Consider the following 26,765-nt stretch of genomic DNA (forward strand, 5'->3'; position numbering starts at 1 on the left):
CATCAAACGCGATGACATGGCTTTTCACCCATGACCCATCTGGAAAGGATTAATATGTGCAGGTTATCCCAAAATTTGGTTGCAATAGGCTGAATCTCTATACATGTTCATGGAATATGCTCAGAATGTCTGCTCTTAAAATTGATACAGTACTGAAGAGTTTCAGTCCAGATCACCATCACACATTCAACAATACTCAGTGCTAGTATCTAAAACATTTGCAAAGAAACAAGAAAAGCAATGTTGATTTTTTTCATATTACAGTGGCAACTGAGTTTTGGAACATCATGTATTGTCAGAATGTCATGTTCAGTATAGTTTGAGTTAATAGTTTTTCTGTTGGGTTATTTCTTAGCCTGTTATCATCACTGCTTTTTAATTTGCTGATAAACTTGCAATTACTAACTTTGAAACTGCAATAAGATAGAAAAAAGCTTTTTTTGTGATGTTGTAAGTTATTTTGCTAATCTAATTAGATATGATAAAATTATATTTCAGAGGCAGATCTAAGTTTTCTAAGTGCTGAATCTAATTTTTAAAATCGCTGAAAGTACACAGATTGTTCTGATTTCAAACTTTTCAGCTATGTAAAAGAACTTTAAAATAGTATTTTCTACTGAATGTACACACACTATCCAAAGTACGGTTCTCTGATTGTAATATACGTTTCATTCATAGCTGCCTAATGTGGCTCAGAGTTAAATCCGAGGGCTTGTAATGCTAAAAATTGGGTTTTGATACCTGTGATAGGCACAGCACAGATAATCCATAAATGTAGCTTTGTGCTTAACAACAAACAAACTCCTCCCTAGCTCTATATGAAGTATCTAACTTAGATTGTTTAGATTCTGATTAGATTGTTTTATTAGCTAGATTTTTGCATATGCAGAAAAATTATCTAACCAGTTGTCTGAGAGAAACGGCTGTTGTAAGCATGCTTGAGCAACTTTGTAATGTGATCACTAAGTGATATTCATCTTCAGATTAATATATGCCTTCATGATCTATAATTTGTAATAGCATTTTTCCATTGAAAAGAATAGGTTGTTTTTTACAAGCAGTGTCTCGGGTTTTATCATAATGGCCAAAAAGAAACTGTTCAATGGAGGTATCCAAGACAACCATCCCTCAGAATCAATGGGAACCTAAAAATAGGTGCTGCTAAAAAAAAATTGTATTAGTGTTTACACTATAGCTGTTAAACACAAGGGGAGTTTTACATAAATTTGTTGTGCTATTCAAACCCTGTTGTATTTTATAAGTTCATGGATTAATAAAACTGTAATGCTGTTTAGAAAATGTAATTTAATCAATTTATAATTTCTAAATGGTGGAGTGAAATCATATGGTAATTTATAAATAAAATCTTCTGGAGATGTGTTCAGTTGTTTAAAGTTGATAATGATACAACATTAAGCAAACACATACTTTTCCAAACCTATAGTTTAAATCAGAAATTCTTTGAAGGATAAAGTAACTCGTGGTGCACTGTAAGCTTATTCAGAAAGTCATTGAAGTATAAAACATTAGCCAGTCGTAGTAGAAGTAAAAGCTATTACTGTATGTTGACAAAGAAGTCTGCTACTTTTATTTACTGTATCAGAATGTACTATAAGTTTTTTACTGATTTTTGGAAAAAACAGAGTGGTTAAGATCTAGTGCTTGCTTCGAGGAGTCTTAAGGTGTCAGAAAAAAAATTAATCCACTGTTTGTATTAAGATCCCTTGACAATCCAAGAATCTTGGGAGGGTGAAATATTCTTCGTGAGTCATACAGAATGAGTGGGGAAAAATGAGGGGGCTTTTGACTTGCATTTACTTTATGGATTGATACAAGTGCTCACTCTGAGGACAGGGAAACATGAATATTTTTTGTTGGGTATTTGTTTATATGTAGATTTTATTAGTAGTTTGGAACTAATGTGAATTTATTATAACAGGAAGACATTGGAGAAGGTCTGCAGAGTTCAAGCCAGGAAGATATAAGGTGGACATGCGAACCTAGACCGTGGAGCAGTACAGACTCTGATAGCTCAGGAAGGCCTAACCAACAAGGAATCAAAGTAGGAGGAAGCTTTGAATCTGAGGTAAGAATTGTCAAAAAAGAAAGAAGTTATTTTCTTTCTTATTATATATATATATATATATATATAGGATATAAGCAATTGATCATTGAGGTTTATAATTGAAATTGTTGAAATATTTAAGGGATGTTTATATTGCATCCGGTTTTCAAGTGAAATATATTATGTGGTTTGTATGGTTGCTCTTGCTAAAATTGCCTTAGGCTGGAGCTTGGCTTAATAATTAGCACACCTTGACTGTGAATCTGAAGATTCATGGTTCACATCTCATTGCTCATCACCTTGGGCTGTGATTATGCTGTAAGAATAATGGTCAAATCCCACTATTCAGTCAGGCAAAACTAACCCCAAGAATTGATGGCAGGTGCCTTTGATTAGCTGCCACCTCTCTAGTCTATCAGTTCAAAATTAAGGACAGCTCTGTGCAGTTAGCCCTCTTTTAGCTTTTTACAAAAATTATAAAAACAAACTAAAATTTCTTCAGTCTTTCACAGAGATGTATGTACAAGATGTTAAGAAATCTATATTGGTGCTAATTAGAAATAATGGTTAAGTTAGGTTTAAACTTATCATTAAATATATCTCTCTTGTGAATCTACGGCACACTAAAACTTGATAACATAAATAAACATTACATGAATGTCAGTTAGAAGAAGAAATACAAAATCCTTGTTTTTTTTATGAAATGCAATACCAGTAGTCTGTTATATTTATAACAGTTGTAAGTTATTGTTGTTACTTGGTGAGATAGATTAGCTTTTGTACTAAAGTAATATGCATCATGATGTATGTGTGTTTGTTGGGTCTGCGGGTGGTAGTTTAGGTTATAAGTAACTGGTGTTGCTACTTCTATACTTTTTTTTTTATGTGAGTTGTGTTATTAGTTTAGTGACATGTTCTTTTTTGCATTTTTTAGCTACTGCATATTATTAGCTACTAAACAGTAAGTGGAAAGCATAGAGCAAACTTAAAATTATGACACAAGTTTGACAGTTTATTTTTAGTAATGTAAAAAAATTATCAGAAATATTTCAAACAACTGAACAATTAAAATAAATAAAACTATTGCACTACTGCCGTGAAAAGTAAATTTATGTTTACCACTTAAATAGTAGAGTACTAATTTCAAAGTCATTGTTTCCATAGAATTGTAATTTTTTATTTTTGAAGAGTTGAATATTTGATACCAAAACTCTCATAGACTTGACACTTCTTGAAATTTGTTCATGTAAATGTGCCTCAGTTAAGGATGAATTATGCACAAAATATCACTAAATTAGGAGTGGCTGGAATTTTAGATGGACAATGCAAGTATTTTCAAACAATGAGGTAAAGGATTAAACAGCTTGTGGAGCTTATTATCTTCCTTTCCAGTTAAGTTTGCCCATTTGTTGTAAAAAGTAATGTTATGTTGTGAAGTGATGTACTAGCATTTTACACTAAAGTGCTAAAGATTAATGTTGAATGACTTAAAATTAAATCCATCTTCACAAAGTTTAATTACATTTTGAATAAGATACTTTGATACATTTCATGCAATAATGAGTGAAGTTCCAATTTGAGCATCCTACTTGTCAGTAAACTTAAACTCACTTTCATGTTTTTTTTTATGCATTACACGCCTTGTTAATGAAACAATTTTTATGAATAAAAATGCATTTGTTACATTATGTTTGAAAAACTAAAGTTATAATATTAAAGTCACTTCATGGTTTTTGATCAGTCTGATACAGCTGTAAGTATACTTGAAACTAGGTATTTTAAAATCCAAATAAGATAGCATTTGTGACATAGTGTGTCACAACTGTCCTTTTCATTCCATGTGGATAATGCGTATTAAAGAATGGTTTTAATTTGTATGTAGCTGTAGATTTTAGAAGATGTATAGTAGAATTTGGGTAGTTCAATTAAAGTACAGTTACTGTATATTAACCCACTGAAATACCTCTGTACTTTTGAAGTTTTAAAAATATAATTTGCTGAGGAGAATTCCCACACTTCACTTAACGTTTTGTTATGTTTATATTTGTAAGTAAGCTTGAGTTAGAAACTTGAAATGAATGGATGTAGTATATGGCAAGTTGAATTTTCAGGGAAATAACCAGTGTTCCATTAAGACACCAAACATCTCATTGTTAAAGTCCGAATCTGAGACGAAAGATATGATCTGTTCAGTTAAGGAAGTCAAACCAGCTGTAACAAAGGCTAGTAGTTTTGGTGGGATATCTGTTCTCACAAGAGATTGTCCAGTTGACAAGAAATCCTCTTCTAGATTACTTAAGTCAGGTGAGATACATTTTAAGGTACTTGATCACTGTATGAGGTATAATGTCTTATAAAACTTTACTTGAGTTTGTATTTGGTGCCACGTTAGTAGTACACCATCTTTACACTTCTGTAACTATGGGTATTTCTGCAACTTTAGTGAAAAATGGACTACAGTATCTGCTCTATATGATACATGGGATGAGGGACATGGAACAGCTTATATTAATATTACTGTAATATTAATATTCATAAAGATTGTAAAAGTTTACACAATATGTTTTTCTGCCCAAGGTTTTTTTGTACTAGTTAACATTGCAAAGACAAACTTTGTTATATCATTGAAAAGTTTCACAACAACTGATATGAGAGTTAGATCATGACACAACTTTTGAATTATATGACTTTAATTTATAAATGGATAAGAGCTAATCCAAAATATTTTAAAAAATAGTGTATAGCAGTTGAAACTTGCTGCTTAGAAACAGCAAAGTGGTATAGTTGGAATGAAAATAGTGTACACTATAAATGTGCTGCTGCCATTCTTTTTTTTTTATTGGTGGCATCCAACAATAAGTAATAATAATAATAAATGACTACACATATCTTTAAAAAAACAACAAAAACTTTTGTTTGTTTAATGCTTTTTGCTATGTTTCCAGCAGCTAAGCCTAATATTTAATTATTTTATGATTTATGCTATCACTTAGTTTTCCCACGTTTCATGGTATTTTTTGTTGTACTTATTCATTGCTTTTTGCTGTTGAACAGCTAAGCTTAATGAATACTGTTTGCCTGAGAAGTAGTAAAAAGTGATAATTTTAAAAACGTGTTTTTTTTCTCTTTTTTAAGTGTTATCACTTTAGTTGCTTTTACTTTTCCATATCTTATAGCATTTATTTATTGGTAGCAGGTTTATAATATTAGAAAAATCATGGTGTTCCAACATCTTTCCTTTTTAACTGTAATGGCTGCTGTTTCGGTCATTAATATAGAACTGTAAAATTTGTTTTGAAAGTTAGATATCCAATACTCAGTATTTCTGGAAAATGTACCAAAATATTGGTAGCAGAGAAATGGCACTTGTATGCATGATAGTTTTAAGGATTTTTGCCCCCCTATGCTGATGTTTTTTACTTTCTTAGAAACATTCATAATAACCATAAGCTAGCATTAATCATATTATTCTCTATAGTTTAAAAGTATTGATGATTTGTTTATAACATTTTAGAATCTGTAAATGTACCAGTTACTTCAAAGTCAGCTTTTCCTAGCCAAGTCAACCTAACTCTCCCATATGTAACTGTACAAACTTCTACATCTCCCACCAACCAGGTAAATAAATTTGCTCCTTTAGTTTTTGTTAGTTTGCGATTTATTGTAAAGAAACACACAGTGTTTTTAATAATGCTTGGAGACGGCTTGACGGACAGTGTTTTTAATGTTAAAATGCTTTTAAATTGGTTGTTCTCCAGAAAAATAGACATTTAAAAATTTTTCTGTTTTTTACTATTAGCTGAAAGCCAGTAACTAAAATGTATTGTCTTCTTATGCTGGATTGTTTATATTTTGTATAAGTTATGGATTACATTTACATCAGTTTGTTTTTGAGCTTGCTAATAGTTACATTTCAATTTTACTCATATTCTAAAGTTTTAAATATTATGACTCTGTGTATAGTCCATTTAACCAGTAGAAATGTCGTGAGTATTGGTGCTTGTTGTTTTATATCATCATTTCAACTGGATATATACATTTTAAAGAACCAATGGCTTCATTCTACTGTCAGTACTGTAAATGTAATGAGGCTCACTGTTATGTTGGTCCATCTAAGATTTGCCATCCACTAAACTAAACTGTATTTGCTATAATAACACAGGCCTGTGATGGTTTTATTGTCTTGAAATGTTTACATTTTCTACAGTAATTCCTGTACGCTGAATCCGAAAATTATATCCATTTTTCTCCATCACGTACAAATTTTTCACAAAACATCATGTGTACTTTTACATAAGTGAATCATTTTCGTTGAAATCGGGTCCCATTTTGTTATGCCTAAAATGTTAACAACCACTGGCTATAGATTTCTCTACATTAATCTCAACATAAGTCTTATTGATCATTCAAGAACCCAAAAATAACAAACATAATAATAAAAGATGTTCATTGTGGTAAACAAAATAATAATTTGATCTAAGTAAAAGTTTTTTCTTCCCAATTTGTAAAAAATGTTTACGTGATAGAAAAAAAATGAATATTATTTTCAAAATCTGCATAGCTGATTTATGGAAAATCTGTTATTAAAACCAAAACAACTTTTATGAAGTTTAAATTCACAGGCTTGTGTTATTGAGACATTTGTAACATTACACATGAATATATTTTGACTGGTAGTGTGTTACTTAGCTAGGATATTAATCTTAAGTTGTTTTTATATGAAGCTATGATACACAATTTACACAAAATTAAAAGCACCAGAGATTTGTTTTCCATCAGGACCTCTCACCCAGAAATTAATGTCAAAGGCTCAAAAAATCACTCTCCTGTGCATCTGTCTAATCAGCAAATAAAATTTTTCCATGGCATATAATAACTTGTGTTTAAGATCTTAGTTTTGGTATTTGTGGTAATATTTTTATATTTGGTGTATTTAAACTATAGATAAAACTGTGCCTAATTTATAATAAAAGTGGATATGGTGAAAATAAAATAAATAGCATTTTGAAAAAGTGAAAGACCAAAAGTTTATACATCTTGCTCTTTTTTTTGTGTGTGGCCAAAGTAGTGAGGCATGTGCTTCTTCTTTACCTTAGGTTAGGTTTCCTATAAATGTCTGGTACTAAAGCAGAAGGAATGGTTGAAGTGAACAGAAACTCTTAACAACTGAGGGTTATTTCAAGGTCAATGATAGATATAACTTTGGTAAAAGAAATTACATTGTACTTATTTTACTGTTCTTAGATATCCAGTCACTTAACTTGGACCAATCCCAATGGACCTTCTGACTCCATGGTGCCATATCCTAGTCAGCCTACCATGTGGGCAATACCTAGTGTTGATCATTTACCTCTTGGCTCTGTGATTATAAACCCACAACTTGGTAAGTGTTTCATCACAATAACAATTTAAAAGTTTTCCAATTTCAGTGTCTTTACTTCCAAACATTGCAGATATGAAATCTGTAACTTTGTATCTTCAAAATCATTCTCATTTTTCAAATTCCTGACCTATTTTGCTAGCTTGGTGGAGCTAGGATACCTTCTAAGTCATTCTTACTCATCAATTGCTTGCTCTGTTCTGCTAGATGGAATGGCTAGGGTTCGAAAATTGCTTTAGAAAGATGTGTAAAAACATAAAAAAGAATGTCTTTACTGTAAGTGATAAAACAAGTTGATAAATGATAGATTAGTTGGTGTTCTCAGCTAGTTCTCACTCAGTATGGTAAATGAATGTTCATCATCTCAGTCAATAAGCTTAAGATTTGTACATATTCTTAATCAGTATGCTTAATCTTGTGATCTCTGGTAGTGTGCACTTGTTTCTCAAAGTTAAAATTGCACCATTGAATTAAAAAATTTATAGAAAATTTGCTTATAGTTATTCTTCCACATTTTTTTTAATATTTTACATTTGAAACTTATTCAGTAAAAAAAACAAAGATTTATCAATGTGATTTATACATAAATTTTGATTTTAGGATGGTTTCAATGCATTCCAAACAAAAGTATTAGCTTCTGAATTTCCTTAATTTTTCTGAGTGTAATATGACACTCATGGCCTCTAGAAGGAAGGTTTAAATAAGTTTGAACAAAACTGTACCAATTTGAACCTTTTAACTTCAGTTCAGGTGTAGTTTTAATGATTGTAACCAATCACTGTTTCATAACCTCAGATGTCATTATATTATATATATTGCCTATATCTCAACCGTAAGAAGTCATAGGCTAGTGTAAAGTTTCCAACCATCCCCTGATGGGACGTTGGTAAGTCTTTGGATTTACCACGCTAGGATCAGGGGTTCGATTCCCTTCAGTGGACACAGCAGATAGCCCAATGTGGCTTTGCTATAAGAAAACACGCGTGTTTGGTTCCCAACCTTTTTTCAACTGAGGATCAGCTAGTTCCAATCCTAAAATTTCATGAACATCTGTGTACAGTATTAACTTTTTAAAGTACTTTTGTATTATGCCCTAATATTATGGAGGCTTAGAGATGGTAAAAGTGAGAAAAGCTTAGCTTGGTGTTAATGTTGCTTGAAGAAAGGATGTTTGTGAACAATTTCTGACACAATTACATACCTGATTTTATTTCCAAAGCTTGTAATAAGCTTGCTTTATCGTTTTATACTTCATTTGAATTGTAATATTGCTGTATGATATTAAAAGACATGTTCTTTTGTAGAAGAAGAATGAGTCGAGAATTGTTAAGCTTTGTTAGATAATTGTGTATTCGACCATATCAAGTTTTGTTTTGCCATTGATGCCACTGTTTGTTAAGCCATATTTACATTAGATTTTATAGGCCTAATAAACTTTTTGAATGGGTGAAGAAAATAATTAAAAAAAGTGTAAAAAAAAATGTACAGATGAATATGAAACAGGTTTAAAACTTATTAAATAATATGGTAGTGAGGCCTTCTGGTTGACAATTTAAACAGTTTGGCTTGCTTCTAATTTTGCTATAGTACAAAAATTATTATTGTTGTAAATCATTAATTATAAACATAGTGAAACTGTATGCAGTGTTTTTTAAATCAAAATGAAATAAAAGCTTGTAGTTTTTTGCATTACTTTACTGGAAAACTTTTAATTCAACAATGTAGGAAGGCAAAAATTAGCTACTGAACTCTGCAACAAAGGCAAGCATTTTTAACTGTTTCTTAAAAAAAATCATTTCCAAAGATGAGAATTCATACAAATATCAAATAAAGATAAGATATTTTACAGAATCTACATTATCTGTAGGATGTTCATGTAAACTTTCAAACAGTTTTGTCCATTAGTTTTTTTTTTGTTTGTTTCCACTGACTTGTACTGTTTGTAGACTTTCACGGTGATTTAAGAAAGGGCAAATCCTGAAAGTTTTTCATTTTTCCTGTTAAACAAAGTTTATTACAGCTGACTTGCCAAGATTTGGTGGCTAGGAATTCTTGCAATAAAGTTTCTATTAGCTTCCTTTGTTTTTTCTTCTGATGTAAAATTTAACCTGGTTATATAACTAAAATTGTTATCAAACAGTTCTTATCTGTTTCTTAACGCATTTCATACATTGTTCTTTAACAGTTTTTTCATTACATAAGCCCATTCAGTAAGTAGCGTATTTTTCTAGCACAAAGTAGCTTCTGAATTTATTAATCTATATTTGAATGGTTGTTTACTAAGACATTAGTTTCTAACATGCAATGACGTGGTGCATTTCAGGAACTCCCTATATCAATCCTGATGGATCCATGTACAGACTTAATTCGGCTTCTCTACCTGGGAGTCAGCACATGACGGTAACACCATCAAATATTAGCAACCAGCATGGACCGTCACATCCTTCCTCAACCTTGTCACATGTACAGCAACAGGTTACAGTGTTTTCTCCAAGCCCTGCTTTTGTGTACATACCTTATATTCCTCAGCAGATGCATCAACCTCCACCATCTGCAGGACAGGTGATTCCAGACCACAGGCCTCTAAATATGGTAATCCTTTGGTATTTTTATTTTTTGGACATTTTGCTTAGCTAATCAACCACTTCAAAATTAAGTTTTTATAGACAATTCACTTCAAAAGCTTTGTTTTTTTAGTTTATTTTTGATTTGTGTGTCAGATTAGAATAATAATATTTAGTTTGTTTAATAAGTAGAATGAAACATTTGACAGTTTTATTTTTCTAAAGTTATAATAAATTCTCACTATAACAATAGTCTGTTTACTGAGATAGATGGAGATAAAGTATGTTTAGAAGGCCTCTGATGATGATGATGTAATTGAATTACCAACTTAAATATATCTGCAAATAAGTTATGTTACCACTCTAATGTTTACAGTAATGTTAAAAAAAAACACTGAATCTTGAATTAAACTCGACCATACACCCAAGAATTTTGTTTACCAAATCTTCTAGTCAATATGGTTTTAAAAAAAGGTTTTTTTAAATTCAACTTCTCTAGTCTGTAGAAACCTGCCTCCACAAAAAATTATCTCTCCCTGATATAGAAGCTTGGAAGAATTTTCTTTAACCTTTCTAGTTGTATATGAAGTTTTAAAGTTTTCGTACCTCATTCAAATATATGTTCATGTAAAAACCTTGGTAATTAAGATGATAACAAAATTGTTCTTTACTCTTGTGACCTACCTAAGTAGTCTCTCTGTACTTTTGTATTATTAATGTTATTAAAAAAAAAAAACTTAGCTTTCTTGCAACTCTTGCAAATGTACAGGGATTGGACAATTACATAAAAACATCAGATATTAAATAGGCTAGATCTTCAGCTAACTGATTAATTTGTTACCCCAATAACCTCATCGACAGGTGATATATATTATTTAACTACATGTAAGCTCCATTTCATGTTAGCGTCACATAACTGATTTCCAACAGATTGTATGAGCCCAGTTAATAGTGTGTTAGTGATCCAACGTGCAAAACTTCTTGGTTACAGAAAGAAAAACTTCTTTGGAAGGTATTTTATTTTCTACTTTCTAATGTATTTTACATTACCTTCTTTGATTTTTTTTTTTTTTTTTTGTAAATTAGAACCAAAATTTTAGTGCAGATAGCCCACGCTTTTCAAAAAAAAGACTATCAGCGGATTATTAAAACATGGTAATTATTCTACAAGTTTCATCAGGTATATGTACCCGTGGTTGAAAAATCATGTGTGGGCTTCATGTTAAGTTGTATCTTATATCCTCGGAGAAAAAATCCTCAACATACTTTTCAGGAACATGCAGGATGATCTGCTGTAAAGAATTAAAGCAGTTCTAACAACCAAAGATGGAACCATACATTATTAAGCTACTAACACTGTGTGTTTCAAATTTTTTGCACAACCCCTGTATGTCTGTACAGACCTTGGAACTAATCTTATATATATTGCAAACCATGGTGTCTGTCCAAATGTTTGTCAGTCTCCCGTTTGAAAAGATGTGCACGCAGGCAAAGCTCAACGTTCACTTTTGAAATGACTGGTGAACATAAATAATGTTGATGCCAAATTTTATTTTGCAAGCAGGATATTCTACATTCAATTGTTAGGAATTAATCACACTATCATTCACATTTCAAAATGTGATGCAACTTAAAGAATAAAAATGCAGATTTACTGTATGTAATTGTTGAGCGATTTTTAGCATGACTGAAATGCTCAACAATACTTTTCACAGTAAGCGGTATAAAAGTGCAACAAATTAGCCTTTTCAAAGTCCATGAAATAATGTAAGTTGATAGATTAAATTAAACTTTTCCTGTCACTGGGAATGGGTTCTTTTGCTTGTGCAATATAAACTTAAGTGTTAAGTTTAAGCTTCTTATAATATGTTGTTTTGAAATTATGATGAGTAAAAGGATATCATGCTTTCTATTCATAGACATTATTTTGTATTAAGCATTACTACGATTTGCTTATAAATGCACATAAGGATGTAACACTACTTTATGACATGGAATATCTGACAATGTAACAGATCTAAGTATCTTTTACTAAACCCATATAATCATTTCCTGTTACAGAAACATTTTGTTTACAGTCATCACTCAAAATATATACTGTTCGTAGGATATTTCTATTTCTGAAAGGCTTTTGTAACTTTATAATAAGAATGTCAGTATTATATCACCTTGATGGTGTGTAGTAGTAAGTCTTGCTTTTTCTGTTATCTTTAAAAGTCTCAGGACTTTGGTGCTATCAAGATACAAGACTTAACAGCACAAATGTCAAATCTAAGTTTTGCCCATTTTCGGCCACCAAGTCAAATGCATGTGTCTGAACCAGGCCCTGCAAACCCACTAGGTGGAAACCCTGGAATAGATGCACCACCACCCACTTCTTTAGGCCTACAGAATTACCTTGTCCAAGCTTCCAAACTTCCAAACCCTATAAATTTACACAACCAACAACAACAGGTAGGTTTGAGACTGTATATCTGTCTGTATCATTTTTTCTGTACATTTAACACAGCAGTTATATTTTTTTAAATCTAGTTCATTTGAATAATATATTTCAGTTCTTCATAATTGCATACAGGCATGATGCTTCATTGTATTGAGTAATTAATATTGAACAATTTGGCCAATTTTCGTTTGTTTTATATTCATTTCAAGAACTTGTTTAAGCAAATCATGAAAAAATTCCTTTGGCCAAAATCAAAAATCTGGTCAATGTTGTTTTTATTTTTATTTTGTTTAAATACACCAAATTATATATAAAAAATATATTATCATTTTTGTAATTTCATAGTATCGGTCCAAAGTTTAGGGGCTGTATATATATATATCTTTTTTACCAATGCATCTAACAATAGTTTTCATAAAATATTGCATTACTCATGCTTTTAGTGATATTTACTGTTGTAGTGAAAGCCCTAATAGATGCAGAATGAGTTATTTCTAGATTCTATTTTCTTGACTGGATTTAAAAAGTGGCATTTGTTTAATTTTAGAAATTTATTCTTTTTTTAAATTGTATTGAACACTATAGTAATATTGCTGGTTTTTTCTTTGTTGTTGTTGAGTTGACTGATAATGAATAGTTTGAAAACTTGATTGGTCAACTGATTTTAAATTCAGACTTCAACAAGTAAAGCATTAAGGGTGTCTTTCACAGTTAATGACAGAATTTCTTTTTGTTGGGCACGCTATTGGAATGCTAATAGATGTGAAATTTATTTCATACTTGTTTTGATTTAAAGGCCTCAATCTTTCACAGTATCAGTTTCATACCTCTGAACATTCCAACAACTTGCTGGCCTTTACTGAAAATGTAATCTGTTGCTCAACTGTGGTATCACAATTTAATTTGGTAATTTTGTAATTTACACTTAAAAAGAATGGGAGTTCATTTCAATAGTTCTAGTTCCTAGTGATATAGCAGGAATAGAATAATTGTAACATTTCTACTTCAGCTTCAAGCACCTTTGTACTTCGTGCAGCAACCATCAGGAGCCTCGGTTAAATATGTTTGTGCTTCACCATCCATGATTCCATCTGGTCCACAACAGACTTTGTCACCAGGTATTGAGAGTATGGGAAATGCTCACCAGCCATTTGGAGAGGTGATGGGGCATCAGACTACAGGTTCACTGATACCTGGTATATCAGTAAAAATTATTACTGTAGTTATCTGATCTATGCAAAGTAATGTTTCTGGAGGAAAAAAAAAATATAAGCCCATGTTTGTTTGATTTTTTTCAAGCTATCAAGAAAAACTTAACACACCTTTGTTCTTCACTTAGAAACTGTGAATTGTGGTATATAGTTGTTGTAACATAAAGTTTTTTAATCATCTGTAAAAGAAAACCAAAAGAGACAGTTGGTACAAGTATTTCAAGATGCTATATTTGTATAAAAGTAGCTTTGATATAATTAAAATGATATATTTTTAAATATTCAACAAAATTTGACAATTTTGGGTATTGTAATATTTGTATGTTTTAGGGTTATGTTCTGTGATAATATTTCCAGTCACTTAACACCCTTGTTATTAATTTGATGTTATTTTCAATTAAATGTTACTTCGATTGTAAAATATTGAAATTTATGCTCTGTCATTAACATTATTTATGTTGATTATATATTATTATCTTTTCTTCTAAGTATTATCTGTATTTCTAAATTGATATCCACTGCTTTTTGGAGCCTAGTTATGTTACTTGTTATGATACTGATTGTGGTAAAGTTTTGTCATAGTTTCCTGACAAGGGTTTGTGTATTTATAAAATTTTCTTACTCTTTAGGCCAGCATTTTGTTGGACATTACCCAGGTTTCAACATCACATGCAACAATGCTGGTGTTGGTGGAACTCCAAACTTCACATCTAGACACGGTGGCAGTTCAACAGTGACAATCACCACTGCCTCTTCATGTCCTTCTGCTACTCATCCTTGTCATATATATCCATATGGTAGTATGCTTGTTACTAGTATGCCAAGTGGGACCACTACTCAAGCTAGTCAGAGCCCAGAGTTCATGACTCCTTTGCCAGTGCCCTCTCCTGTTGGCACCATGCCCTTCTGTATGGTAACACCTAATGGATCTGCTACTCCAGTTAGCCAGTCTCCATTGCCACAGTTTTCAGGTGGAGGGGGTTTTCCACAGTTTTCAAATTTTCGTCCTCAAACTCCACCTTCTCAGAATGGGTCTCATGGGACTCCAGTTCCCTCTGTTCCCCTCATGGGATACACAGTTTTGTCTCCACAATCACAAATTCATCCTCCTACTCCCACAGGCTTAACTCCAAACTCATCTAATCTTTCTTCCTGTGCAGGATTTGCCTCTAGCTTTTTGTCTACTTTTGCATCATTTCGCCCAGGATTTCCTGTTGGCAGGAGTGCCAGAAACAATACCCCACCTCCACAAGGAGTTTTTCCTCTTCAATACCCCTCCTCTCAACCAAATTTTGGTAAAGGCCTTTCCAACACACTTAATAGCAAATCTGTGGAAACTGGTTGTAGGGAGCAGTCTGAACAAAACTTAGGTACAAAAGACATTCTATATATATTGTGCTGTAAAGCCAGTCTTTAAAATTGTATGTGGAAAGAACTGCTGGACTTAATTAACATTGTTTTTTTATTATGTGATGGTGTAGAAAAAACCAAGTCTAGTCTTTTAAGTTACCATGAACTGGCTCACTTAAGTTACCATGAACTGGCTCACTTAAGTTACCATGAATTGGCTAACTAGTCTTTTAAGTTAACACAAACTGGCTCACTTAAGTTATCATGAACTGGCTCACTTAAGTTAACACGAACTGGCTCAGTTATTTTCTTGAAATCTAGTTGCAGTGAAGTATCACATTTAGCTACATATTTTCATATATATGTACATGCAATTTGAATTTAATATAATCACAGTTGGATTAAGTGAAGTACAGCCTCCCTATGAACCTATAAAAACCTATTACAGCATGTATTTTGAAAGTGATCTTGTTTTTTATTGTGTGTATGTGAAAATGTCCTATAAACTTCTATTTTTCAAATCTGATTCACACGTTTATATATATTTTTGTTTTGTTTTTAAATATGTTAAAAACAGGACTTTGGAGAATAATGTTTTCCACTGTAATGGTAAACAAGCCCTCTAACCAAAGCCTGATAGATTGAAAAGTATACTCTTTGGTCCCAATAATATTCTGATGTTATGAGTAGTTCAGGTTGGAAAATTTGGGTTTGTACCAAAGAAATTAGTCAGAAATCCTCTAAGAAAAGCTTATATTTTTCTGGCCAGTGAGCCTATAAAAATGTGTAATTGCATGTTACACACATTTTTTTCTTAAAAGTGGGCAGGGAGACCTGGAAGTACATTTTTAATCTACTAGTCATCATAAATAAAGGTGTCTTTAAAAGAGTTAAAGTATATTCAAGATTACTAAATCTCAGAATCCCACACACTTGATAGCACAAGAGCTGATGGGAATTTTTCAGTTCAATTTTTAAAATGAACTTACTCATTACTGTTTAGCTAAAATTTTTCTCTACACCATTTCATTTTGTACATCTTCAAAGAGCCAAGACTCGTTACATGAATCAGTTCAGTATCAAGGAAAGTATATACTAGTAAAAAAAAAAAGTAAGTGTTAAAGTAAAATGAAAAACACCTTTTTATAGTATTAACAAATCTAATGACATCTGCTGATTTTTACAGTTATAAGATTCTTTACCTGAATTATCTCAGTAGTAATGAAATTATATGTTTGTAATATAAGAAAAAGTAGGGTTAAAGTGAGGTGAAAAAATGATTTGTATAATAATATGTTACCAATATTATGAACACCCGGTGATTCTACAGCTTTAAGATTTGTTACATGAACTATTTCAGCTTTATGGAAACTATACACTTGTAGAAGAAAAATAATAGTGTTATGATTATCATAATCAGCTTAGAATCATAAACATTTTAAATGTCCAAAGTTTCACATAATTATCAACGTAACCTTTTTTTTTTTTCCTGTAATTAAGCATAACTAATTCTGTGTACATTTGTTTTACAATATTAAAGAGCTGTATTTTCTAAGTGCATATAAGATATTTCTTCTTCATTTATTGTTGGCTAACTTCGAATGTTAGCTGAGTAGGTGATTTTTAATTGAGATTATAAAATTTTTGTAACTTAGTTACTGGTACTATCATCTGATGTAATTTTTAAAAAAATGTTTTAACAATACCTGGTTCATTCGAGTCTTATTGTTTGCTAAATATTTGTTTATATTCTTACAAATTTAGCTTAGTGTATCTAACTAAAAAACTAACAATGGTTTAATTTATTTTTGAAAATGTGAAGTAATTTTTTTGCCAGAAGATAGAAAAAGACTTATGATTGAACATTGCGATTTAGGCAGTATTGGGTTAGAGACTAAAAAGAAATTAAACATCAGATGTCAGAAAATGTAAGAGCAAATGAAAACTGTTTAAAAGAACTGCAATTTCTGTATATCATAATTTATGAATAATGAAAAGTTCTCATAATTTCTTTGCATGCATAAACTTGTATGTAATTTTCAATCCTTTTCAAGGTTCTGTTCGGCATGATGGAAATTTGGTAAATAAGACTGTACCATTTCATCAAGAAATGGTGTCTCGTAGTTCAGTTTACAGAAAAGGAGCTCCACTTGTACAGGGTACATGATTTATTTTAGTATCATGCTTTTTTTTGTCTTTATTTATCTGTTGCCTAAAAATGAGCGTAATGCAGTTTGACAAAGCTTTGAATTTCTACTTCAATTCTCATAAGAACTTGCATCAGCCGTGAGTCAGAAATTACTAATTTGTTTTTACAAGTCTCTAAATATTTCATTTTTTGGAGGAGGAACATAATTTGTATCACAAAAAAAACTACTCATCACATATTCGTACATATTTTTCCTTCCTTAATTTTTGAGCTTTTAAAAAAAAATATACACTCTTGAGACTTAATTGTTGAATTCATCATTTGATCTTGCTTAAGTTTCAAAATAAATATATATAATCTAATAGTTATGGGATATTTTAGTTTCTAACAAATCAAACTCATTTGTACTCATACATCTTTCTTTCTACTTTAGTCTAAGTATTAATTGCTAGCACTGAGTTTTGTAAGTTTATGTAAATACTTGTAGACCTGTTGAGCTCTGGTATTGAGCAAAAATGTGTCATCACTGGGAGGAAGCAGAAAATGGGTGCAGTTTATTTTTACTGGAAACTGTATAGGATTTGTTAAAAAGTTATTATCAGCCTGGATGTGATGTAATGCCACATAAATCACAGTCTGTAGATCACATTTCATCTGCATAAAGAATTCTATACCATATAACTAGTGTTTTTTTTTGTTCTCAATTTAAAAAAAAAATCATAAAAATGAGTTGTTGACTTCTTGTAGTTAGTATAGAAAATCTGGGGAATAATTTAATTCATTGGTTGTTTGTCTGTCCCATGGATAGAAGGGCCAACTATAGTATAAAAAAAACTGTTGAATAATTTTGTTCATGGCTTCTCTGTTGATACGTACTAGAAAATCCTATTTGTCCTATTAATGGGAGGTCTGTGACACAACTGTCCAAAGTAGTATACTGCAACTGAGCTGAAAAGCAATTTAAAATTTGTCTTTTGATCACACATATAGGGAAAAATTATCTTTCAAATGAAACTTCATTCAATGCTATTGTAATTATGTCAAAATAACTCCAAATAGATAAATAGATTGATAGATAGATGTGAACTTTTTTTGTCCATTATAATAAGATTTGATATTAGTTTTACTTTGGTCTTGAAGGCTTATTGTTAATTTAAATTTATTTAAGTATTTATGTAATTCAGTCATCACTTTTCCAATACAAGAATAGCTTGTGTTCTTTTCTTAAATATAAATAGTTTCACTTCTTATGTTTCATGCAGATTGCATTGTAGTGGCATGTACAGAAAAATAAATTATCTTTAATTACCTTCACACAGTTCCAGATGTTCATTGTATGGCATAAAATTATGTCAGGCATTAGCCAATAGGGGTGTACTACACACTGTCAATCTTATTCATTGTGGCACCAAAAACTTTCTTATATTCAGTCCATTAGAATGTGCACATCAGTCTTTATTTTTTTGTTGTATTTTGTACAGAGGGAGATAATGGATTGTTCTTCCCTTACTTCTTTTTTTGTTTCTCAGTAATTCCCATTGAATTTGAAAGGTTGATTTTCTTGGATGTTTTTGATTTTTATATGTGGTCTACTCTAGTCCCCTTTCAATTACCAAGTAGGAGGTCAGCTCACAGTGGTTCCTTCTTGTCAGTGATCCTTGGGTTCCAAAGGTTGTTACATGGATTGGTTCTGTGATTTTTACATGTGGCCTACTCTAGTCCCCTTTCAATTACCAAGTAGGAGGTCAGCTCACAGTGGTTTCTTCTTGTCAGTGATCCTTGGGTTAACATGTGGTCTATTCTAGTCCCTTTGCATTTACCAAGTAGGAGGTCAGCTCACAATGATCCCTTCTTGGCAATGATCCTTGGGTTCTACAGGTTTTGTTACATGAATTGGTTCTGTAATTTTTACATGTGGCTTTCTCTAGTCCCCTTGCAATTACCAAGTAGGAGGTCAGCTCACACTTGTTCCTTCTTATCAATGATCCTTAGGTTCTACAGGTTTTGTTACATGAATTGGTTCTGTAATATTTACATCTGGCTTTCTCTAGTCCCCTTGCAATTACCAAGTAGGTCAGCTTGCACTTAACTTTGTTTTAAAAAACTCTGTGTGATCCTTTCTTTTGGAGTTTCTTGTCATTATAGGTAGCTGTAGCCTTTTCAGGAAACTTTTTTGTTTTTTTAGAATGTTAGAACGAACTGTGTTTCAGTGCTTTATATTTTTCATAGAAGTTGGGCATATTGGATAAACTTGGAAATCTGCTTGTTTACATCAGATCACTCTTTTAAATGCATAAATGGACATTGCCTACAATAAAATAAAAAATACATAGGTTTAGTAATTTCTGTCAGACAAGCTAAAATTTTAGTGTTTTTGATATGTGCATTTGTTATTCTACCTTGAGATAGCTTGGAAATCTAATAACCTTCTCGTATATATGTCTTGTAGATAATAGAAAAGTTAATCTTTCTGTAAACAATTATCCTTTCTCTCTCATAGGATTGCCTCTGCATCACCAAGTCAACCCCCTGATGTTTCAGTCAGCGCATCCTATAGTACGATTCCCTCACGTCGCTTCAAGCCACACATCAACAGTAAGCAGACAACCCAAAGTTCATAGGCAGCGAAGTCGAGGTGGAAATGTATCTTCAAATAGAAGTGTAGGCTCTAGTGACAATCCACAGTCTGTTATTGACAATGGAAGTAAGTTTAAAATAACAATCCTTTACTCAAACAAGATCGGGTAGATTACATAGTTTCAGCAACCCTTTACTCAAGAAAGATCGGGTAGATTACATAGTTTCAGCAACCCTTTAACTATAGAGAATTTGTTTTCAAACTGTGGGATGGGAGGTGGAAGTTGCGTGTCAGCTTTACTTTTAAAAAAGGTTTGGTGATTTAAAAATAACCCAAATAACTGTTGTTGATCTTGTCAGGTGGCAGTTGTTAGCAACCGTAACAGATCATACTTACGGTTTTCTCATGTAATATCCCAAATCATAAACTATGGAGACGTGGAGTTGCTGTATTTTTTTTTATTCGGCTTAGGGAGGCTTACGTTGACAAAGTTTGAGAACTAGTGTTATAGAGAAACTAAATTTAGTGTAACAGGTAAAACTGTTGCATTTCACTCATAATTTATGTATGGAGGAACTTAAATTGTAGTGAGAGACTTTTATGAATTAAAAATAAATTGCATAGTTACAGTCAAATACATCTGAAAAGGTCCTTGTATAACAAAATAAGATTACGTTATTAATCTTACCCTAAAGATCTGATTTGTTAATCATTAAATTGATAATAATTACAGTTTACTTACTTAATTTGGTTCACACTATAGCAGTCATTGTTTATGAAAGTTCAATATATATATATAATAAGCACCTAGACCAGTACTATGCCTGTGATATCCTAGGCAGCCTGATGAGTCCTGGTATTGAACGAAAGGCCTCGTTGGTATTGGATATGGCAGATGTAGTGTGATTGACATATATTTTTTTTTTGCTTTCATTCATAAGTTCTAAGAATAACTGTAGGTTTGTGGAAACAAAAAAAACATTTATTTACAGACAAATAAATATTAAATTGCACAAAATCCCAGTAAGTGAACATTTTTAAACATTAACCTCATTTTTACGAAGACAGACAATGTTAGTTTATAGTAGAATTTTTTAACAATTAGGAGGATGATCATTAATTTCTGGTTTACCAATACTTTTAAAGCATCTAAAACAACAGGCTGAAGGAGTAAAAAAAAAACCATAAACCACACCAACCAACCTATGCCATTCACCACTTAACTGATAGAGTAGAAGAATCATAAAAGACATTTAAAGATTTATATTCACTTACAGATATACATCCTTCACCACCCAGCTGATATGAGTAAAAAGTTATGTAAGTGCATTAACAGATGTAAGGGAGTTAAACAAGCTAATTTTAAATCATAACATTTTTGTTAATCATGTTTTTGATTTATTCTTTATTCTATAGTGCTGCATTTATGTATATTTATAAAGATATATATTTAATCTTTTTTTTTATCAAGGTTCACAGTTTCTTGAAGTAGAAGGTCTGCCAGATGGAATGAAACGTTATGATATAGAAAGATATTTAGAGCCAGTGACTGCACTAGGGGCCAAGATAGAGTTTGTTTGTAATGACAGTAGTAAATCAAGGCCATTGGGGAATGATAATATCACCAAGACTAAATATCGGGTATTGGCAATATTTGAATCTAATACAGCAGCCCAAACTGCCCTGCTAAAAATCAAAACAAGCAAGTTTCAGTTGCGGCCTCCTCCTCAGCAACGTGAGAAGAGAAGTAGCTTCAAGACTTTAAGTTAACCCTGGAATTATGTTTACAATATTCCATACAAACTATTTTTTTAAGTGAACCATTTGATACCTGCATAGTGGTAGAATATGAAACTTCTCTTCTTTATCATGTTTCATAAAGCAGTTTTGAATTTTCCTGTCCTCTCCAGGAGGAAAAGATGTTTCTTGACTATTCAGTGAGCAGAAGCTAGAAACGTGTCAACGGTTGGAAAGCCCATTGTTCGTCATTTGCTGCAGCCTCCTGTCTTGTAACAGAAGTTTAGTTTCTGTGACTTTGAACCATCTGTTGGTCTTGTTGTTGTTCTGCAGTAGCATCATGGATTTGGTACAGAACTTGGAAGCTAATATGGTTTGTTGAATGATATCCAGAAATGAAGTTGTTGTTTTTTTCCACTGTTTTGATAAGAATCAGTGATGTTGGAAGAAAAATAAATTAAAATGTTAAATTATGTCAATTCCTAGTCTCAGTCTGTTGTTATGATTCACATAATTAAATAAAAGAAAACAAAAATTTAATGTTATGCATAAATGGTTAATACTTTTTAACACTGCAGAAAAGAAAGCAAAGGGTCAGAAGTTTTTAGGAACACTAACCAATGCAGCTTGCTTACATTTACAGAATTTTTATAGATATTATGACTAGTCTAGTACTCTACCATCTGTAAAGTTAGGTTTTTCAATCATCATAGCTGAACGTATAAAGCACTGGTCATAAAAATATTTTAAACACAAGAATGCCAATTATGCTATCCAGTGTTCACTTTATTTTAATATATACTTTTATCATTTTAGTAATAATTTGAGGGGTGTATGTTTCATAACCCATAACTATAGGAAGAACTGCATAAAAAAAGTATTAATACCTGCTTTGGGGGATACTTTAATATATTAAAGATGTAATACTAAATGCTCAATGGCTCAGTAGTAAGTATGAAGGCTTATAACACACCTGTTGTGGTCACAGCATAGATAACTCATTGTGTAGCTTTGTGCTTATTAAGAAAACAATTCTTGATTAAGCTTATTGTAAACTATTTATGGTATACTAAAACTAAATAGTTTTGAAAGAATGGCAATCAATCATTTATTATGTACATTTTGCTAATTCAAGCTATTTCTTTATGTAGTGCCCCCCTGGTTGCAGAATAAGAAAAATATTGTAAGTGGTATTCCATTTACACAAGTTTGAAAGCACCATATAGGTGTTTATTGATGGACTTATTGGTACTACTTTTTCATGATAGTAAACAGTAAAATATTATTGCCTACTTGAAACAGTTTTAATTTTTGACACATTATTTGTGGAAACAATAAATTAATGGTTTTTAATGTAGCATTTTGATGAGTCATATATATATATATATATGTATCTAACAAAGAACTGAAGTTTGTTTGATGAACTAATCACAAGGTATAGGATTACTCAGACCTGACTCTTAGAACCATGTTACTGAATGTCAATCCAGACTTAGACCTGATATGCTTGCTGCCTCTGAGGGCCAAGCTATATATTAAACATCAAACTAAAATTTGACTTTTACTGCCTCACAGAACCAAGCTATTGCTTGTTAACCCAGAGTTAGACAGACTTGCTTCCTGTATCTGATGGCCATGTTATTTAATGTTAACCCAAATTTAAACTTACTTGCTACTCTTAAGAACAAAATTATTGAACAACAATTAAAATGTACCCTTATTTTTGGTGGTATGCAAGAAACATATTACGTGATAAGTTGCATTTTGTTGTTAGAAGCTTGAGCTTTTCAAGAAATGCCTAAATATTTATGTTGGGATTTTCATTGATTCTGCTTTTTTAATAGAAGGGATTGAAGATAAATGTAAACTGTATCATGTGTTAGTATAAGAGATTAAGATGTACTGTACGACAGAATCAGATTTAATTCAGTGTCAGAAGAGTTGCACTTTCCAGGATACAATGTCACAAGATAACTGACATAAACTCTTGTGTTCAGCCCTATGCTCTACGAGACAGTGTCACAAGATGACTGATATAAACTCTTGTGTTCAGCCCTATGATCGACATAAGTACTTGTTTTCAGCCCTATGCTCTATACTTCTCAAATAAAAGCTTATCTAGTGAAGATATCTCGCATAGCTTTGAATGAAATCTGAAATAAGTTAACTTTTAAGACAACATTTAGTTCACCCGACATAAACACAATTTTTGCAATAGCGTAGAATATTGATAAAAATGAAGATGTATAACACAAGAATAGACTTTTTTTTTTACTTTTTTTAACAGTCAAGAGGAAACGTTTGTTGAAGGAAAACAAAAAAGTTTATATCAATTAGACAATGCACAACATTGATGTGGACTTTAACTTCTTATTCCTTAGATTTTCAAAACTATTTGAAGATGGTAAGATAAAATCTTAAAAGCTATTGATTTGAGTTATACCACTCATTTTTAAAGATTTTTTTAATTAGCTGTTGAACAGACAAAACATTCCAATTATGTTTTTATTGTTTGCAATATGGAAAAAGGTATTTGTAATAAGCCAGTGAAAACATCAAATTCTAATTAGTAATTAGTTATAAATATCTTTATTATTAACTAATGACAATCAGCATTTTGTCTGCTAATCTAATGCTATTTTTAGGAAGGTCTTGAGAAGGATTATTTCCATGGTGTGACCAGGGTTTGAACCTGGGTCTTGATAGAGGTTAATATTCTATCTACTTGTTTGGGGTCTCCCCATTATAATATTAATCAACTGTTTTAGACTGAAAGTGACACAAAAATTCTGTTGCTTAGTTGTTGAGTTAACCCTTTCAGCATGGGCTCGGTCCATCGGACCAATTTCGTAACCATTTTGTGGTTGTTATAGTTTTCATGCTATAACTTTTAAATTAGTAAGCGTATGTTAAAGAAATTTGGCACATTATCAGTTAACATTACGATGCTTTCACACGCAAAATATAAATTTTTTTATTAATTCTTATGATTTGTTAAGCAATGTTTTTCTCATATTTTTTCTATTTTCACATGTTACCCATCCAACATGCAAAGTAATTTTCATTTTAAGATTAAAAATATTTTTATGCATCAGAAAATTTTGAGATTTCACATGCAAAACCTTTATAATGTCCAGATAATTATCAAACGTTTCTTAACGAAAAACTTTATATTTTATCTGTTATTTTCACTAAAGAATCTCTACGGGTTCGACAGATTTGACCGATCTCGAAACCAACATAAAAAATTAGGAAATAAACCGTATCCAATAATATATATAGTTGACCTTTAGTCTTTAGAAAGTGATCCTGTCTTTGCTGTGTTTTAGTAGACTAGTATTTAGTAAAATACAGTAACTTTTCAATTATTATACATTATATACGTATATAGATTATTAATATTTAGAAATAAGTTATTAAACTTAATTTTCTTAAAACACAGAAGCAAACAATTATTTCTTCTAGTATCGACCTTTATACTTTTAACACTTTTTAAACACTTTTACTTCACATTTCCATCAGAGTCTGGACCCATTTTTTGGAGCATTCAGTCATGTTTGTGGAAGTTTTAAGGAATACAAGACATTTCATTTGTATTTTTATAATATACAAGTTAGTAGTAATGTTATACAATATGTCACTGTAAGTATTTCAATATATTTTCATCCAAAAAAACATAGTATGACAATGTGTTTTCTGTTTTAAAAAAGGCCAAAAGCTAGATAACACTATATAAAGGGTATATGCTACATTAAAAATATGGGGCTTGTGTAATTTTTAAGTCAAATTACTAAAATACAAAATTTTACTGTACACGATTTACTGAAGCGTCAAAATGATGCAAACATGCGTTTTAAATGGAAGCTGTTAATGGATTCAATAAATAACTTTTAATTGTGTTTAGCAAAATATATCTTAATTATATATTTAAGTCTCAACCTTTCTGCTATATGTACATCCATTACACCAAGAGAAAATATTTGTCTGAAGTAATTTGCTATTCAGTTACAAGTGAGATGTTAACAGTGGTCTCCATCATTAAAGCAATTATGTAAAATCAGTTTATTACATTCCTACTCTACACCTTTCCCATAGATTCTAAGAGCTACACTGGTTTACAAAAATAAATTCATTGTTAAACTACTAAAGTATTCTTAAGTAGTTGTATAAGGCTGAAGAGTCACTTTATTTTTAGAAATATATTTAAGAAACAACAATTGTTATTGTGAATGATGTTTGGGCCCATAGGGAAAAATACACAATGTATTCTTAATTTATTTATTATTCAAATTGCATGCTATCAAAAGCCATACACGTCAATTCTTGGTATACTGTGCCACCAGGGTATTTTTCGTACATGCGCGAGCAGGTGTCCATTTTCGTACATGCGCACGCAGGTGTCCATTCTCGTACATGCGCGCGCAGGTGCGTAATTTGGTACATGCGCGCGCAGGTGCGTAATTTGGTACATGCACGCGCAGGTGATCATTTTCGTACATGCGCGCGCAGGTGTCCATTTTCGTACATGCACGCGCAGGTGATCATTTTCGTACATGCGCGCGCAGGTGCCCATTTTCATACATACGCGCGCAGGTGTCCATTTTCGTACATGCGCGCGCAGGTGCCCATTTTCGTACATGCGCGCGCAGGTGATCATTTTCGAACATGCGCGCGCAGGTGCGTAATTTGGTACATGCGCGCGCAGGTGTCCATTTTCGTACATGCGCGCGCAGGTGCGGTAATTTGGTACATGCGCGCGCAGGTGTCCATTTTCGTACATGAGCACGAAGGTGTCCATTTTCGTACATGCGCGCGCAGGTGCGTAATTTGGTGCATGCACGCGCAGGTGCTCATTTTCGTACATGCGCGCGCAGGCGCGTAATTTGGTGCATGCACGCGCAGGTGCTCGTTTTCGAACATGCGCGCGCAGGTGGCCATTTTCGTACATGCGCGCGAGAGTGCTCATTTTTTTACATGCGCGCGCAGGTGTCTATTTTCGTACATGCGCGCGCAGGTGCGTAATTTGGTACATGCAAGGGTATTTACTGCAAATATTTTACTGCAAAATTAAGGGTTTTTACTGGAAATTTAAGGGTATTTACTGCAAATTTTTAAGGGTTTTTACTGGAAATTTAAGGGTATTTACTGCAAATTTTTAAGGGTATTTACTGCAAATTTAAGGATATTTACTGCAAATTTTTAAGGGTATTTACTGCAAATTTAAGGATATTTACTGCAAATTTTTAAGGGTATTTACTGCAAATTTAAGGATATTTACTGCAAATTTT

General features: G+C 32.0%; 1 protein-coding gene across 11 annotated transcripts in view; it reads left to right on the forward strand.

The window, feature by feature from the left end:
- Positions 1-21,956, forward strand: part of LOC106458691 (cAMP-regulated phosphoprotein 21-like) — a 101,607-nt gene extending 79,651 nt beyond the window's left edge. For all 11 annotated transcript variants that reach the window (XM_022384958.1, XM_022384957.1, XM_022384964.1 and 8 more), the window contains 11 exons: positions 1,940-2,086; positions 4,177-4,369; positions 5,580-5,683; positions 7,310-7,448; positions 9,769-10,037; positions 12,227-12,463; positions 13,462-13,648; positions 14,293-15,033; positions 17,068-17,172; positions 19,663-19,866; positions 21,212-21,956. In XM_022384958.1, coding sequence (XP_022240666.1) covers positions 1,940-2,086; positions 4,177-4,369; positions 5,580-5,683; positions 7,310-7,448; positions 9,769-10,037; positions 12,227-12,463; positions 13,462-13,648; positions 14,293-15,033; positions 17,068-17,172; positions 19,663-19,866; positions 21,212-21,510 — 2,625 coding nt within the window. In that variant the 3' untranslated portion in view covers positions 21,511-21,956. The remainder of the gene's footprint in view (positions 1-1,939; positions 2,087-4,176; positions 4,370-5,579; positions 5,684-7,309; positions 7,449-9,768; positions 10,038-12,226; positions 12,464-13,461; positions 13,649-14,292; positions 15,034-17,067; positions 17,173-19,662; positions 19,867-21,211) is intronic.
- Positions 21,957-26,765: the final 4,809 nt, after the last annotated feature.

The sequence above is a fragment of the Limulus polyphemus genome, unplaced genomic scaffold (genome assembly GCF_000517525.1).
Source record: "Limulus polyphemus unplaced genomic scaffold, Limulus_polyphemus-2.1.2 Scaffold501, whole genome shotgun sequence".
Taxonomy (NCBI): Eukaryota; Metazoa; Arthropoda; class Merostomata; order Xiphosura; family Limulidae; genus Limulus; species Limulus polyphemus.